The following is a 16,341-nucleotide window of genomic DNA, read 5'->3' as shown; positions in this document are numbered from 1 at the left end:
CTGTAATCCCAGCTACTCAGGAGGCTGAGGCAGGAGAATCACTTGAATCCGGGAGGCAGAGGTTGCAGTGAGCCAAGACTGTGCCACTGCACTGCAGCCTGGGAAACAGAGCAAGACTCTGTCTCAAAAAAAAAAAAAAAAAGAGAGAGAGAGGACAGAAAACAGATACAATGGGGCCAACTGTGTTTAATCTGCCATTTTCCCCTAGACCTGCTGCATGAAATACTCAAAACATTTTGATCTCTCAGCACAAAAGTTTTGTGGATGAAAAATAAAGTTCCTTTGATCTTGGTTCCAAGATGGCCAAATAGTAACAGCTCCAGTCTACAGCTCCCACCGTGAGCAATGCAGAAGACGGGTGATTTCTGCATTTCCAACTGAGGTACCGGGTTCATCTCACTGGGGCTTATTGGACAGTGGATGCAGCCCCCGGAGTGTGAGCGGAAGCAGGGCGGGGCATTGCCTCACCCAGGAAGGGCAAGGGGTCAGGGAATTCCCTTTCCTAGCCAAGGGAAGCCGTGACAGATGGTACCTGGAAAATCAGGACACTCCCACTCTAATACTGCACTTTTCCAATGGTCTTAACAAATGGCACACTAGGAGATTATATCCCACGCCTGGCTTGGAGGGTCCCACGCCCATGGAGCCTCGCTCACTGCTAGCACAGCAGTCTGAGATCGAACTGCAAGGCGGCAGCGAGGCTGGGGGAGGGGCATCCACCAATGCCGAGGCTTGAGTAGGTAAACAAAGGGGCCGGGAAGCTTGAACTGGGTGGAGCCCACTGCAGCTGAAGCAGGCCTGCCTGCCTCTGTAGACTCCACCTCTGGGAGCAGGGCATAGCTGAACAAAAGGCAGCAGAAACTTCTGCAGACTTAAACATCCCTGTCTGACAGCTTTGAAGAGAGTAGTGGTTCTCCCAGCACAGAGTTTGAGATCTGACAACGGACAGACTGCCTCCTCAAGTGGGTCCCTGACCCCCGAGTAGCCTAACTGGGAGACACCTCCCAGGAGGGGCCGAATGACATCTCATACAGCTGGGTACCCCTCTGAGATGAAGCTTCCAGAGAAAGGATCAGGCAGCAACACTTGCCGTTCTGCAATATTTGCTGTTCTGCAGCCTCTGCTGGTGATACTCAGGCAAACAGGGTCTGGAGTGGACCTCCAGCAAACTCCAACAGACCTGCAGCTGAGGGTCCTAACTGTTAGAAGGAAAACTAACAAACAGAAAGGACATCCACACCAAAACCCCATCTGTACGTCACCATCATCAAAGACCAAAGGCAGATAAAACCACAAAGATGCGGAGAAACCAGAGCAGAAAAGCTGAAAATTCTAAAACTCAGAGCGTCTCTTCTCCTCCAAAGGAATGCAGCTCCTCGCCAGCAACGGAACAAAGCTGGACAGAGAATGACTTTGACGAGTTGACAGAAGTAGGCCTCGGATGATCGGTAATAACAAACTTCTCCGAGCTAAAGGAGGATGTTCGAACCCATAGCAAAGAAGCTAAAAACCTTGAAAAAAGATTAGACGAATGGCTAACTAGAATAAACAGTGTAGAGAAGACCTTAAATGACCTGATGGAGCTGAAAACCACGGCACGAGAATTACATGACGCATGCACAAGCTTCAGGAGCTGATTCAATCAAGTGGAAGAAAGGGTATCAGTGATTGAAGATCAAATGAATGAAATGAAGCGAGAAGAGAAGTTGAGAGAAAAAAGAGTAAAAAGAAATGAACAAAGCCTCCAAGAAATATGGGACTATGTGAAAAGACCAAATCTACGTCTGATTGGTGTACCTGAAAGTGACGGGGAGAATGGAACTAAGTTGGAAAACACTCTTCAGGATATTATCCAGGAGAACTTCCCCAACCTAGCAAGGCAGGCCAACATTCAAATTCAGGAAATACAGAGAATGCCACAGAGATACTCCTTGAGAAGAGCAACTCCAAGACACATAATTGTCAGATTCACCAAAGTTGGAAATGAAGGAAAAAATGTTAAGGGCAGCCAGAGAGAAAGGTCGGGTTACCCACAAAGGGAAGCCCATTAGACTAACAGCTGATCTCTTGGCAGAAACTCTACAAGCCAGAAGAGAGTGGGGGCCAATATTCAACATTCTTAAAGAAAAGAAATTTCAACCCAGAATTTCATATCCAGCCAAACTAAGCTTCATAAGTGAAGGAGAAATAAAATCCTTTACAGACAAGCAAATGCTGAGAGATTTCGTCACCACCAGGCCTGCCTTACAAGAGCTACTGAAGGAAGCACTAAACACGGAAAGGAACAACCCATACCAGCCACTGCAAAAACATGCCAAATTGTAAAGACCATCGAGGCTAGGAAGAAACTGCATCAACTAACGAGCAAAATAACCAGCTAACATCATAATGACGGGATCAAATTCACACATAACAATATTAACCTTAAATGTAAATAGGCTAAATGCTCCTATTTACATTTAAAAGACACAGACTGGCAAATTGGATAAAGAGTCAAGACCCATCAGTGTGCAGTATTCAGGAGACCCATCTCATGTGCAGAGACACACAAAGGCTCAAAATAAAGGAATGGAGGAAGATCTACCAAGCAAACGGAAAACAAAAAAAATCAGGGGTTGCAATCCTAGTCTCTGATAAAACAGACTTTAAACCAACAAAGATCAAAAGAGACAAAGAAGGCCATTACATAATGGTAAAGGGATCAATTCAATAAGCAGAGCTAACTATCCTAAATATATATGCACCCAATACAGGAGCACCCAGATTCATAAAGCAAGTCCTTAGAGACCTACAAAGAGACTTAGACTCCCACACAATAATAATGGGAGACTTTAACACCCCACTGTCAACATAAGACAGATCAACGAGACAGAAAGTTAACAAGGATATCCAGGAATTGAACTCAGCTCTGCACCAAGCGGACCTAATAGACATCTACAGAACTCTCCACCCCAATCAACAGAATAAACATTCTTCTCAGCATCACATCACACTTATTCCAAAATTGGCCACATAGTTGGAAGTAAAGCACTCCTCAGCAAATGTAAAAGAATAGAAATTATAACAAACTGTCTCTCAGACCACAGTGCAATCAAACTAGAACTCAGGATTAAGGAACTCACTCGAAACTGCTCAACTACATGGAAACTGAACAACCTGCTCCTGAATGACTACTGGGTACATAGCAAAATGAAGGCAGAAATAAAGATGTTCTTTGAAACCAATGAGAACAAAGACAACATACCAGAATCTCTGGGACACATTTAAAGCAGTGTGTAGAGGGAAATTTATAGCACTAAATGCTCACAAGAGAAAGCAGGAAAGATCTAAAATTGACACCCTAACATCACAATTAGAAGAACTAGAGAAGCAAGAGCAAACATATTCAAAAGCTAGCAGAAGGCAAGAAATAACTAAGATCAGAGCAGAACTGAAGGAGATAGAGACAGAAAAACCCCTCAAAAAACCAATGAATCCAGAAGCTGGTTTTTTGAAAAGATCAACAAAATTGATAGACTGCTAGCAAGACTAATAAAGAAGAAAAGACAGAAGAATCAAACAGATGCAATAAAAAATGATAAAGGGGATATCATCACTGATCCCACAGAAATACAAACTACCATCAGAGAATACTATAAACACCTCTATGCAAATAAACTAGAAAATCTAGAAGAAATGGATAAATTCCTTGACACATACACCCTCCCAAGACTAAACCAGGAAGAAGTTGAATCCCTGAATAGACCAATAACAGCCTCTGAAATTGAGGCAATAATTAATAGCCTACCAACCAAAAAAAAGTCCAGGACCAGATGGATTCACAGCCGAATTCTACCAGAGGTACAAAGAGGAGCTGGTACCATTCCTTCTGAAACTATTCCAATCCATAGAAAAAGAGGGAATCCTCCTTAACTCATTTTATGAGGCCAGCATCATCCTGATACCAAAGCCTGGCAGAGACACAACAAAAAAAGAGAATTTTAGACCAATATTCCTGATGAACATCGATGCAAAAATTCTCAATAAAATACTGGCAAACAGAATCCAGCAGCACATCAAAAAGCTTATCCACTACGATCAAGTCAGCTTTATCCCTGGGATACAAGGCTGGCTTAACATATGCAAATCAATAAATGTAATCCGGCATATAAACAGAACCAACGACAAAGACCACATGATTATCTCAACAGATGCAGAAAAGGCCTTTGACAAAATCCAACAGCCCTTCATGCTAAAAACTCTTAATAAACTAGGTATTGATGGGATGTATCTCAAAATAATGAGAGCTATTTATGAAAAACCCACAGCCAGTAGCATACTGAATGGGAAAAAACTGGAAGCATTTCCTTTGAAAACTGGCACAAGACAGGGATGCCCTCTTTCACCACTCCTATTCAACATAGGGTTGGAAGTTCTGGCCAGGGCAATCAGGCAGAAGAAGGAAATAAAGGGTATTCAATTAGGAAAAGAGGAAGTCAAATTGTCCCTGTTTGCAGATGACATGATTGTGTATTTAGAAAACCCCATTGTCTCAGCCCAAAATCTCCTTAAGCTGACAAGCAACTTCAGCAAAATCTCAGGATACAAAATCAATGTGCAAAAATCACAAGCATTCCCATACACCAATAACAGACAAACAGAGGGCCAAATCATGAGTGAACTCCCATTCACAATTGCTTCAAAGAGAATAAAATACCTAGGAATTCAACTTACAAGGGATATGAAGGACCTCTTCAAGGAGAACTACAAACCACTGCTCAAGGAAATAAAAGAGGACACAAACAAATGGAAGGACATTCCATGCTCATGGATAGGAAGAATCAATATCGTGAAAATGGCCATACTGCCCAGGGTAATTTAATGCCATCCCCATCAAGCTACCAATGACTTTCTTCACAGAATTGGAAAAAACTACTTTCAAGTTCATATGGAACCAAACAAGAGCCCGCATTGCCAAGAGAATCCTAAGCCAAAAGAACAAAGCTGGAGGCATCACGCTACCTGACTTCAAACTATACTACAAGGCTACAATAACCAAAACAGCATGGTACTGGTACCAAAACAGAGACATAGACCAACGGAACAGAACAGAGTCCTCAGAAATAATACCACACATCTACAACCATCTGATCTTTGACAAATCTGACAAAAACAAGAAATGGGGAAAGGATTCCCTATTTAATAAATGGTGCTGGGAAAACTGGCTAGTCATATGTAGAGAGCTGAAACTGGATCCCTTCCTTACACCTTATACAAAAATTAATTCAAGATGGATTAAAGACTTACATGTTAGACCTACAACCATAAAAACCCTAGAAGAAAACCTAGGCAATACCATTCAGGACACAGGCATGGGCAAGGACTTCATGACTAAAACACCAAAAGCAATGGCAACAAAAGCCAAAATTGACAAATGGGATCTAATTAAACTCAAGAGCTTCTGCACAGCAAAAAAAACTATCATGAGAGTGAACAGGCAACCTACAGAATGGGAGAAAATTTTTACAATCTACCCATCTGACAAAGGGCTAATATCCAGAATCTACAAAGAACTTAAATGAATTTACAAGAAAAAATCAAACAACCTCATCAAAAAGTGGGCGAAGGATATGAACAGATACTTCTCAAAAGAAGACATTTATGCAACCAACAGACACATGAAAAAATGCTCATCATCACTGGCCATCAGAGAAATACAAATCAAAACCACAATGAGATACCATCTCACACCAGTTAGAATGGCGATCATTAAAAGTCGGGAAACAACAGGTGCTGGAGAGGATGTGGAGAAACAGGAACACTTTTACACTGTTGGTGGGACTGTAAACTAGTTCAACCATTGTGGAAGTCAGTGTGGCGATTCCTCAAGGATCTAGAACTAGAAATACCATTTGACCCAGCAATCCCACTAATGGGTATACACCCAAAGGATTATAAATCATACTGCTATAAAGACACATGCACACGTATGTTTATTGCAGCACTATTCACAATAGCAAAGACTTGGAACCAACCCAAATGTCCATCAATGATAGAATGGATTAAGAAAATGTGGCACATATACACCGTGGAATACTATGCAGCCATAAAAAAGAATGAGTTCATGCCCTTTGTAGGGACATGGATGAAGCTGGAAACCGTCATTCTGAGCAAACTATCGCAAGGACAGAAAACTCATAGGTGGGAATTGAACAATGAGAACACTTGGACACACGGTGGGGAACATCACACACCAGGGCCTGTTGTGGGGTTGGGGGAGGGGGGAGGGATAGCATTAGGAGTACACCTAATGTAAATGATGAGTTAATGGGTGCAGCACACCAACATGGCACATGCATACATAAGTAACAAACCTGCACGTTGATCACATGTACCCTAGAACTTAAAGTATAATAATAATAAAAAATAAGGTTCCCTTTACTAAAGTACTGTTGTGTACCGATAGATTGTAGTTCAGAAAAGGCATTCAACAAATGAATACTGAATGAATTCTAATTTAGCTTTTGGAAAAGTGAAAAAATTAAATGACTGATTTAGTTGACACCATCCAGAGAGGGAAAAAGGCCACTTGAACTGATGTTGCCAGTTGTTGGGTGTCACATAAACAAAAGAGGAAGGCATCTTTTTAATTTCATAGTGTTCTCCCATCTTCAGAATTTACAGCTCTTGATGAAGACAATTCAATATTTAATGACACATTGGAAAAGACTAAGCTTTTTACTTACCTAGCTCTTCCTTATGTATATGTGTGTAGTTTTCCAACATGAAGGAAAAGAAGGTGGATAACTGGACAAGATAAAAAAAACATTAATCAATTAGTGAACTCCAAACAGCTACTGTGGCAAATGCTGCTGGTGTTCCACCCGAGTACCCTTACTCTTGTGGGGCATTCCTATCCCAGATGCTGCAGGTGCTAAGGGTCACATCTATGCCTGCCTCCAGAGGACTGCCTGCATCCAGAGCAACACAGGATAACACATGAATGCCCCTCCTGTGGGGCTGCCCAGAGACAACGACTGGCTGAAGCAAGGGTGTAACAGCCCAGTCCCCCACCTCCCTTGCCTGTGCCAGGAACAAATTGTAGTGCATTTCACACCTGACAGCTCCAGATGGGATCAGGCTGAGGTCAGACTTCAAAAAGTACATCTTGGCCTAGCTTCTCCCCTGTCCTGTCTTGCATTCCTCACTCCCTTACAGGCTTTCCCTGAAAACACACCCTCAATAAGTCACTTGTACCAGAATCCCTGTCTCAGCCTCTGCTTCTAGGAAATCCAACCTAAGACAGCTACCAAATTTTGTTCATTATGATCTCTTCTTTTCTTTTTTTTAAGATGGAGTTTCACTCTTGTCGCCCAGGCTGGAGTGCAATGGCACGATTTTGGCTCACTGCAACCTCCGCCTCCCCGGATCAAGCGATTATCCCGCCTCAGTCTCCCGAGTAGCTGGGATTACAGGCGCTCGCCACCATGTCCAGCTAATGTTTTTATATTTTTAGTAGAGACAGGGTTTCACCATGTTGGCCAGGCTGGTCTCGAACTCCTGACCTCAGGTGATCCACCTGCCTCGGCCTCCCAAAGTGCTAGGATTACAGGTGTGAGCCACTGCACCCGGTCCTGATCTCTTTTCTTTTTGGTGGTGAAATTAAGAGTTAAGGAATATTCTTAAATATCAAATATATTTTGGAAAGAAAGGAAGGGAAAGGTGGAACTTCACCAGCTTTCCAGCCACAATCAGGGAACTGGCTCTATGGCCACCAGGTATCTGCAAAGACCTGCACTTGTACAGCACAAATAATTTCTTTTTCAAGCCCTGCCTCTCATGAAAAGTAAACACTTTATCAATCTGGGAGTAGATCTGGGAGTTGGGAATTGAGAGAAGGAAGACTTTCCATACAGTTATCAAAATGTATGATTTTAATGCTGTTGATGATGGGTTTGTCCGTTAACAGTCAATAGAAACCACAATCAGACATCACTTCACACCCACTACGACAGCTGTAATCAAAAAGAGATAATAACAAGTGTTGGCAAAGATGTGAAGAAATTGGAGCCCTCATCCACTGCTGGTGGGAAGGTAAAATGATGGAGCTGCTTTGGAACACAGTTTAGCAGCTCCTCAAAAAGTTAAGCACAAAGTTACTACATGACACAGCAATTCCACTCACAGGTCTATACCCAAGAGAACTGAAAACATATGTTCACACAAAAACTTGCATACAAATGTTCACAGCAGCATTATTCATAATAGCCAAAAGGTGAAACAACCCAAATGATCCATCACCTGAGGAATAGATGATCAAAATGTGGTCCATCCATACAATGGAATATTCTTCAGAATGAGTAATATTAACTAAAAAGGAATGAAGTCCTGATACATGCTACAACATGGGTGAACCTTGAAAGCATTATGCTAAGTAAAAGAAGCTGGGCCAGGCACAGTGGCTCACGCCTGTAATCCCAGCACTTTGGGAGACCGAAAATGCAAAAGTTGGCTGGGCGTGGTGGCACGTGCCTGTAGTCCCAGCTACTCAGGAGGCTGAGGCAGGAGAATCGGTTGAACCTGGGAGGCGGAGGTTGCAGTGTTCCGAAATCGCGCCACTGCACTCCAGCCTGGCGACAGAGCAAGACTCTGTCTCAAAAAAAAAAAGAAGCCAGACATTAAAGACCACATATGATTCCATTTATATGAAATGGCCAGAATAGGTAAATCCATAGAAATAGAAAATAGATTAGTGGTTGCCAGGGACTGGGGGAAGGAAATGGGGAAATGACTGCTAATGGGTATGGAGTTTAGGAAGCGGGAAATGAAAATGTCCTAAAATTGATTGTGGGGATGTTTGCACAACCCTGTACATATACTAAAAACCATTGAATTGCACACTTTAAATGGGTGAATTGTATGGCATGTGAATTACATCTCAATAAAGAATCAATAGAAAATAATGTACTCGTGCTGGAATGTGTCTAAAGCATACCAATTTGGGATTCACTCTACCTGTATATTTATCACTATATTCTATAGTGCTTAGAAAGACAGCCTATGCTGAGGTTCCTAATCTAGACAAAGGGAGCATCTGACTGAATCACAGTATATCATTTTTCTAGCTGCCAAAAATAAATCTAGCAACTTAGTTCTTTTTGGAATGTTCTTAATTATCTTTAAATATTATAATGTGACACACAGATATATGATTGCTAAAAACTACAAATAATATCAAATAAAAATGAGAAGTCCCTCTTAACATCCCAACCCACGCCCACCAATACCACTCCTGTCCTCAGAACTAACTACTGTAAACAATTTCCTGTGTATCTTTTTCCAGACTTTTGCTGTATGTTTCATGTTCTTTCACATAAAGGAGATAAACTCTACATATTGTTTTACAAGTTGATTTTTTCATTAGCAACTATATTGGAGATCTTTCTAAGATCTGTTTATTGTTAAAAGTACTTTTTTAAAATTAATGAGCATTAAAACTAGATTTATGTATTCTTTAAAAAGGCCTTCCTTGGCCAGGTGCGGTGGCTCACGCCTGTAATTCCAGAACTTTGGGAGGCCAAGGCAGATGGATCACCTGAGGTCAGGAGTTCGAGACCAGCCTGGCCAACATGGTGAAACCCTGTCTCTACTAAAAATTTAAAAATTAGCTGGGTGTGGTGGTGGGTGCCTATAATCCTAGCTACTCGGGAGGCTGAGGCACGAGAATCGCTTGAACCCGGGAGGCGGAGGTTGCAGCGAGCCGAGACCGTGCCATTGCACTCCAGCCTGGGCAACAAGAGTGAAATTCCGTCTCGAAGAAAAAAAAAAAAAAAAGGCCTTCCTCACCCATGTATATTTTCTTCTAGAGCTTGCAGAGGTTTGTTCCTAGGAAATTCTGCCATTTTTTAACTCCTTGAAGTATTTTTTTCTTTTATAAAATGACAACTTTATTTCCTATTAAGACATCTGCCCCAAAATAGAATAAGACTATTTTTATTAGTTAACCAGATGTTGGGCAGCCCTCTTAAAAATGTGAACTTCAAAACGGAAAAACACCATCCTTTTCCCAAAGCACACTCTCTCTCAATAACTAGTTCCAAGATAATGTCATGACATGCTCTATTAAAGCCTTTCACCAAGCTTCCTCAGCTTAAAATGGACTCAAATTTTCATTCTTTCAATAACAAGGGGTAAAGAGAATCATTTTACCAAAAGAAGAGAAAAGCTTGCAAAACAGACCTGCATTTGGCCTTGTTCATCAGCATATTCGATGGACTGGAAGATGGTGAGGGCATAGTGTTGTCTGGCCTTCAGTCGAGCTTTGTAACCTCGGTACCAGTTCTGGATGATCAACGCAGCTCTCAGCGCTGCAGACCCACAGAATATGAAAGTCAGAGAAAAACAGTTACTATGCACCTGTTAGGAGAAGCAGGTGCTTCAGTGGGGAAAAAAAAAACAAAAAAAAGCAGTCCACCTGGATTCCTAGGTTGTAACAATATTAAAACACCAAACAATGAGATTGACTTTTATGTTTTTTATAAAATGTCCTCATGTCTCAAACACTCAGAGAATAATGATGGCACAGCCATTAGGAAAAGAAGTTTTGGAGTAAGACTGCCTGAACTTGAATCCTAGCTCTGCTAATTACCGTCTATGTTACTTTGGGTAAGTTATTAAAACTCTCAAAACCTCAGTTTCCTCATCTGTAAAATGGGAATAATAACAGCACCTACCTTTGGCATGGCTTAAGCATAGTACATCTATGAATGTATGTATACCCTATGAAGTAGCAATCCCATTCTTCACTACGTACCCCAGAGCAATTCTCACACAGTCTATCAAGGAGACATATGCGGATGCAATTGCTTCTTTGTGGCAATAGGAAGTTTGATACAAATAGGCCTGGCTGCCTATCACTAGGAAAGAGAATCTGTACCTTTGGTGGGTGCACACCACAGAGTAGCACAACACAACTGGAAGCAACAGATTAAATAAACCTATAGCAACCTAACCAGTAGGTCTTAAAAACATAGTACTTCCATTGGAATGGTTATTAAAAAGTCAGAGACAGAATGAAATACTACTTTAATCAATAAAACTATATAGATACAAAACCACATTTCATAAGAACATACACAAAGGGAAAAGATGCACACAACACGTGATGGACCGGTTATTTATAGGGGAGTGAATGACGTGGGGTACATGAATAGAAGGGAATAAACCAATTAACACAAGAAGGGGTCTTGCACAGACCAATGATGATAATGTTCAATGAGCTGATGGAGACGTATGATTCACACCACCTTCTGCACCTGAGATTCGATTGATAAAATGCAGGTGGATAAAGAAACACACCCCCTCCCTCACAGAGTTTCTATGAGGATGAAATGAGATGTTACAAGGGGAAGAGTTTAGCCCAATGCCTGGTAAAAAGCACATGCTAAGTAAATGGCAACTGGAAGTATTGTCTTGTTTGTGGACTATCTAGGCAGACTGTCTCTCTTCTGGGGAAGGTAGCCTTTGAGCCATCTTGTAGTTTCATCATATTGAAGAAAGAAATCAGGTAAGAGATAATGAGATTTAAAATACAGTCTCTTATGCCTCCTCGGGTTTTAGAGTGAAGAGCAATCAACACCAGCTGGCTCCTTTTATTCATGCTATCATTTTTCCCAGTTGGTGCATAAAAAATAAGAGTTGACTATAACAGGAGCGATTTGAGTTCTGAAAGCAGGGGTCCAGCCCCCAGTCTCAGCATCCTCTGGTTTAGTACTGCTGCAGTACACAGAATATCCCAGGACCTGGTCGTCTGGCAAGGTTAATTTATTAGCTTTCCCAAGGCTCTTGGGTTCCAGGGAGTCTTTCCATTATTCAGGTTCCAGAAAACCCCAGGAAATAGACCCAACGTCATGTATCATGAGCTTTATAGGGAAAAACCACAGGAAGAAGAAATAGAGTGACATGTGGTGTTATAATATACAAATGATTTGGCTGTGTCTCCACCCAAATCTCATCTTGAATTGTAGCCCACATAATTCCCACGTGTTGTGGGAGGGACCTGGTGGGAGGTAATTGATCATGGGGGCGGTTTCCCACATACTGTTCTGGTGGTAGTGAATAAGTCTCATGAGATCTGATAGTTTTATAAGGGGCTTCCCCTTTCACTTGGCTCTCATTCTCTCTTGTCTGCCACCATGTAAGACGTACCTTTTCCCTTCCACCATGATTGTGAGGCCTCCCCAGCCATGTGGAACCATAAGTCCATTAAACTTCTTTTTCTTTATAAATTACCCAGTCTCGGTTATGTCTGTATCAGCAGTGTGAAAACAAACTAATACAAGATATATATATATATATATATATATGGAGAGAGAGGGAGAGAGAGAGAGAGAAAGGTTTTCATCCATGGCCCTGATACAGTCTTTTGTTATGATGTCGGGTATGTTAGGCCTCAGGGGCAGCCTCTGACCTTCTCCTGTCCTCCTTTCACCTGCCCCAAGGTTCTAATCTTCCCCTGACTTTCTGATTATGGGCTTAAGGCTCTATGCCCTAGGGGAAGAAATGCTGTTGTCTTGAAGCCTTCATAAAAACCCAAGAGAACCGGGTTCAGTGAGCTTCCGGATAGCTGAACAGTGGCGGTTCTGGGAGGGTGGCCTGCGCCTTCCCCCCGCCTCGCCCTATGCATCTCTTTATCTGTTTCCTTTGTAATACCCTTTATAATAAACCAGTAAATGTAAGGAAGTGTTTCCCTGAGTTTTGTGAGCTGCTCTAGTAAAATAATGGAACCCAAAGAGGGGGTCATGGGAACCCCCAACTTGAAGCTGGTCGGTAAGAAGTTCTGGAGGTCTGGACTTGCAACTGGTGTTGGGGTGGGGTGGGTAGGCAGTCTTGGGGACTGAGCCCTCAACCTGTGGGATATGACACTATCTCTGGGTAGATAATGTCAGAATCTGAATTAGAGGACACCCAGCTGGTATCCGCTGCTTGGTGTGTGGAGAAAAGTCCCCACACATTTGGTCACAGAAGTCTTCTGTGTCGATGATTGCTGTGGTGTGAGAGTGGAGAAAAAAATGGTTAGGGGAGAAAGATTTTCCCTACACACATCTTCAACCTTGCAAAGCAAATAATTGGCAGTGGCATGGCTGAAATCTGAAGTGTTCTCACAATACCATGATGGAGGGTCTAGGGTCACCTGAAAGGCCTGTTCTGTGGGACAGTCGCTATCATGATGAATCACCCTCTGGCCTCAGGGGTTCTCATACTCACAAGCACAATGGTGCCTTTCCAGTGCCACTTCCTAGGACCAGGCATTGATTAGTCCTGCAGTCCTCACAACACTGCGAAGCTGACAGAGACTGAGGAACTCACTAAAGCTCACTTAGCTGCTAAGTGGAAATAGACAGTGAGGATTCGAACCCTGGTCTGACTGACTCCGTAGCCCAAGCTCTTAACCTCCATAGAGCTATTGATCTTTTCTGTGCCTCTGCTTCTTCATCTGCACAATGATGTTGTGGAATAAATGATCACTGAAGTCTCTTCTATTTGGTATTAGCAACATCAATAACAAATAAACAAGCTTGGCCAGGTGCGATGGCCCACGCCTGTAATCCCAACACTTTGGGAGGCCGAGGTGGGCAGATCACTTGAGGTCAAGAGTTCGAGACCAGACTGGCTAACATGGTGAAACCCCACCTTTACTAAAAATACAAAAATTAGCTGGGCACGGTGGTGCACGCTTGTAATCCCAGCTACCTGGGAGGCTGAGGTGGGAGGATCACTTGAACCTAGGAGACAGAGGTTGCAGTGAGCCAAGATCGCCGCCACTGCACTCCAGCCTGGGAGACAGAGCAAGACTCCATTTCGATTAAAAAAAAAAAAAAAGAAATAATTTTTGAGCTTATTATTATTTCTCTAATAATAGAACAAAATAACTATCATATGTTAAGGGTCTATTACAAGATATTTGGTCCCCACAAGCATCATCATCTCCATGTTACACATAAGGAAATTCTGAGTTCAGAAAGGCGAGTCTCTTGCTCCAAGTCACTTATCTAGTATGAACTCAGGTCCTCTGGCTCTTTCCACTCCAGTCAGTTACTTTATTCCCTAACCTATGTGTACCTTTCCTTCCTTTGAATAATAATGGCCACCATTTTTTTTTTTTTTTTTTTTTTTTTGAGTCAGAGTCTCGTCTGTAGCCCAGGCTGGAGTGCAGAGCCATGATCTCGGCTCACTGCAACCTCTGCCTCCTGGATTCAAGCAATTCTCTGCCTCAGCCTCCCCAGTAGCTGGGACTACAGGCGCCCACCACCACGCCCAGCTAATTCTTGTATTTTTTGTAGAGACAAGGTTTCACCATGTTGGCCAGGCTGGTCTTGAACTCCTGACCTCATGATCCACCTGCCTCAGCCTCCCAAAATGCTGGGATTACAGGTGTGAGCCACCGCGCCTGGCCATTCACCATTTCTTCAATGCCTACTAAGTGGCTGGCACTAGCTGGACACCTGACATCTACTGCCACTTCTCCCTGATGCGGAGAAAGAGGCAAGCTAGGCCCTCTCCCATCTCTGCCTGGCTTCCATCCCCACCCCACTCTCCAAGGGAGGAGCTGCTATTTTGTATACAGCACACAATACGTTCACTGGGTTCCACTGGGAGGGGTGTAAACTGTGGCATAGGAGGTTTATAAACACCTATGGTCACCTCTGTCTTCTACTTCCTCTTCTACTCCAAAGTCAGGAAGTGGAACTGCCCCACCCCACCCCAGCTTGGGAAGCAGCCATCTCTGCCTATGCTCATATGCCTGTACCTGAGCACACATGCCACTTATTAAGCTATCAGGTCTCAACTCTAACCCCACCCTTCCCTAGTCAGCACAGTGGTGCTGAGGCTGGGACTTTGCAGACCCCATTTCAGCTTTGTCAGTTGCCCCCTGTGAGGCTCTGCCAATAGGGGTGGGAAAGGCAGACTGCAAGGCTGGAGGAGGGACTAGGGACACACTCCTTCCTGTCTGCTTCCTGTTCCTGATAGTGTAACCTAGCAACTGCTCTTCACCCCAGGTAACAGTCGTTGGATCCAGTTTGCAGTTCATCCAGCACTTGCAAAGCCAGTCTCATGGCAGCCCTGGAGACACCAGCACTGGCTGAGTGCACCACTTCTCAGAGGACTGGGCTTCAGTTCTGTGGGACCCTCCTTGCAAGTTTCTCAACTGGAATAATTCCACTCTTTTCCCTTTGTTCTCTCAGCTCTAGGGTGGTAACTTCCCTGCAGTTGCTATAGTTCTTTACATTCAATTCTCTCTGTTCAAATCACTCTGTGGTTTCTGCCTCCTGACTAGACCCTGCCCGATAAGCTCCTCTCGGAGGGGTGGGAAAAATAGGTCCTGCTAAGACCTCAAGCCTCCGACTTCCTGCAGGCTCCAACTCATGCCGTCATTAGAGCTCTACATTGAGATCTGGGGTACTTGTGCAGCAGCTAATAAAGCGGACTTTGATCCACATCCTGCTATTGTCCCTTGGGCATACATTTCCCAAAGAAACCTCTCCAGGAGAGGGAAGGAGCCCAGCAAGGTTGGGCATACCGACATCAGACCTCCAAAACCTCACCTAATTCCTAAGCCCCATCCACCACAGGACAGCACTAGGCAGCTGAGGACCCTCCCCTGGAGAAGAAACCTCCAAAATAGCTAAGGGTAGAATGCAGGCATGATAGACCCTACCCGAGGGGGTTGCTGGCCCCCATAACCCCCCACCCTGCCCAGAGAGTTGAAGATCCGCGTGATTCAGTTCTAAACTTATTGGACAGCTTAGATCTACTTCTGGTCCTGCTGCTTCATCTGATAACAGGGCTTCTCTTCCCAGTCACATTGATTCCATGCAGAATAAATGAATGAATGAATGAATGCTATTGAGGAGTATGTGTAGCAAGGGTCTTCTATTTTTGTTTCTAGACAGAAGCAACAGCATAGATTCAATAAGTTACCTGGCCAATTTTCTGTGCCCAGTAGGTGGTTTCTCTATTGCCAAGCTGGTTTTTTGTTTTGTTTTAATAGATTCTTTTCTCTGGTGGCAATCACTATCATGGTATCTTGCAAGAAATTAAATAGTCATGTAGGGGGTTAGTTAGCAACACAAATAATGAATTCAGAGTGATTGCTTTGTGCCAGGCATTGTGCCTGGTGCTTTACGTGGATCATCTACTTCAACTTGATTTGATTTCATCCTCCCCCCAACAATCCTCTCAAGTGTCACTATCCCTGTTTTACAGATAAGGAAACTGGGGCTCAGAAACAACATGTCTGGGGTCATGTCAGTTGTCAGAGGGACAATGCAGAGTCAAATCCAGTTATCTGTAATTTCAGAA

General features: G+C 43.2%; 1 protein-coding gene across 9 annotated transcripts in view; it reads right to left on the bottom strand.

The window, feature by feature from the left end:
• Positions 1–16,341, bottom strand: part of PPEF1 (protein phosphatase with EF-hand domain 1) — a 150,796-nt gene that overhangs the window by 86,960 nt on the left and 47,495 nt on the right. For 6 of the 9 annotated variants that reach the window (XM_054472363.2, XM_054472358.2, XM_063660912.1 and 3 more), the window contains 2 exons: positions 10,219–10,346; positions 6,726–6,786 (listed from right to left, as the gene is read on the bottom strand). The exons of 1 other annotated variant lie outside the window; for it this stretch is intronic. In XM_054472363.2, the coding sequence (XP_054328338.1) occupies positions 6,726–6,786; positions 10,219–10,346 (189 nt within the window). Of the gene's footprint in view, positions 1–6,725; positions 6,787–10,218; positions 10,347–16,341 lie in introns of those variants that run through there. 2 more of the 9 variants (XM_063660913.1, XM_054472366.2) reach the window with 2 other exon arrangements.

The sequence above is a fragment of the Pongo pygmaeus genome, chromosome X (genome assembly GCF_028885625.2).
Source record: "Pongo pygmaeus isolate AG05252 chromosome X, NHGRI_mPonPyg2-v2.0_pri, whole genome shotgun sequence".
Taxonomy (NCBI): domain Eukaryota; kingdom Metazoa; phylum Chordata; class Mammalia; order Primates; family Hominidae; genus Pongo; species Pongo pygmaeus.
Note: the sequence above shows the minus strand (reverse complement) of the source record. Positions and strands in the feature narration are given on the sequence as shown.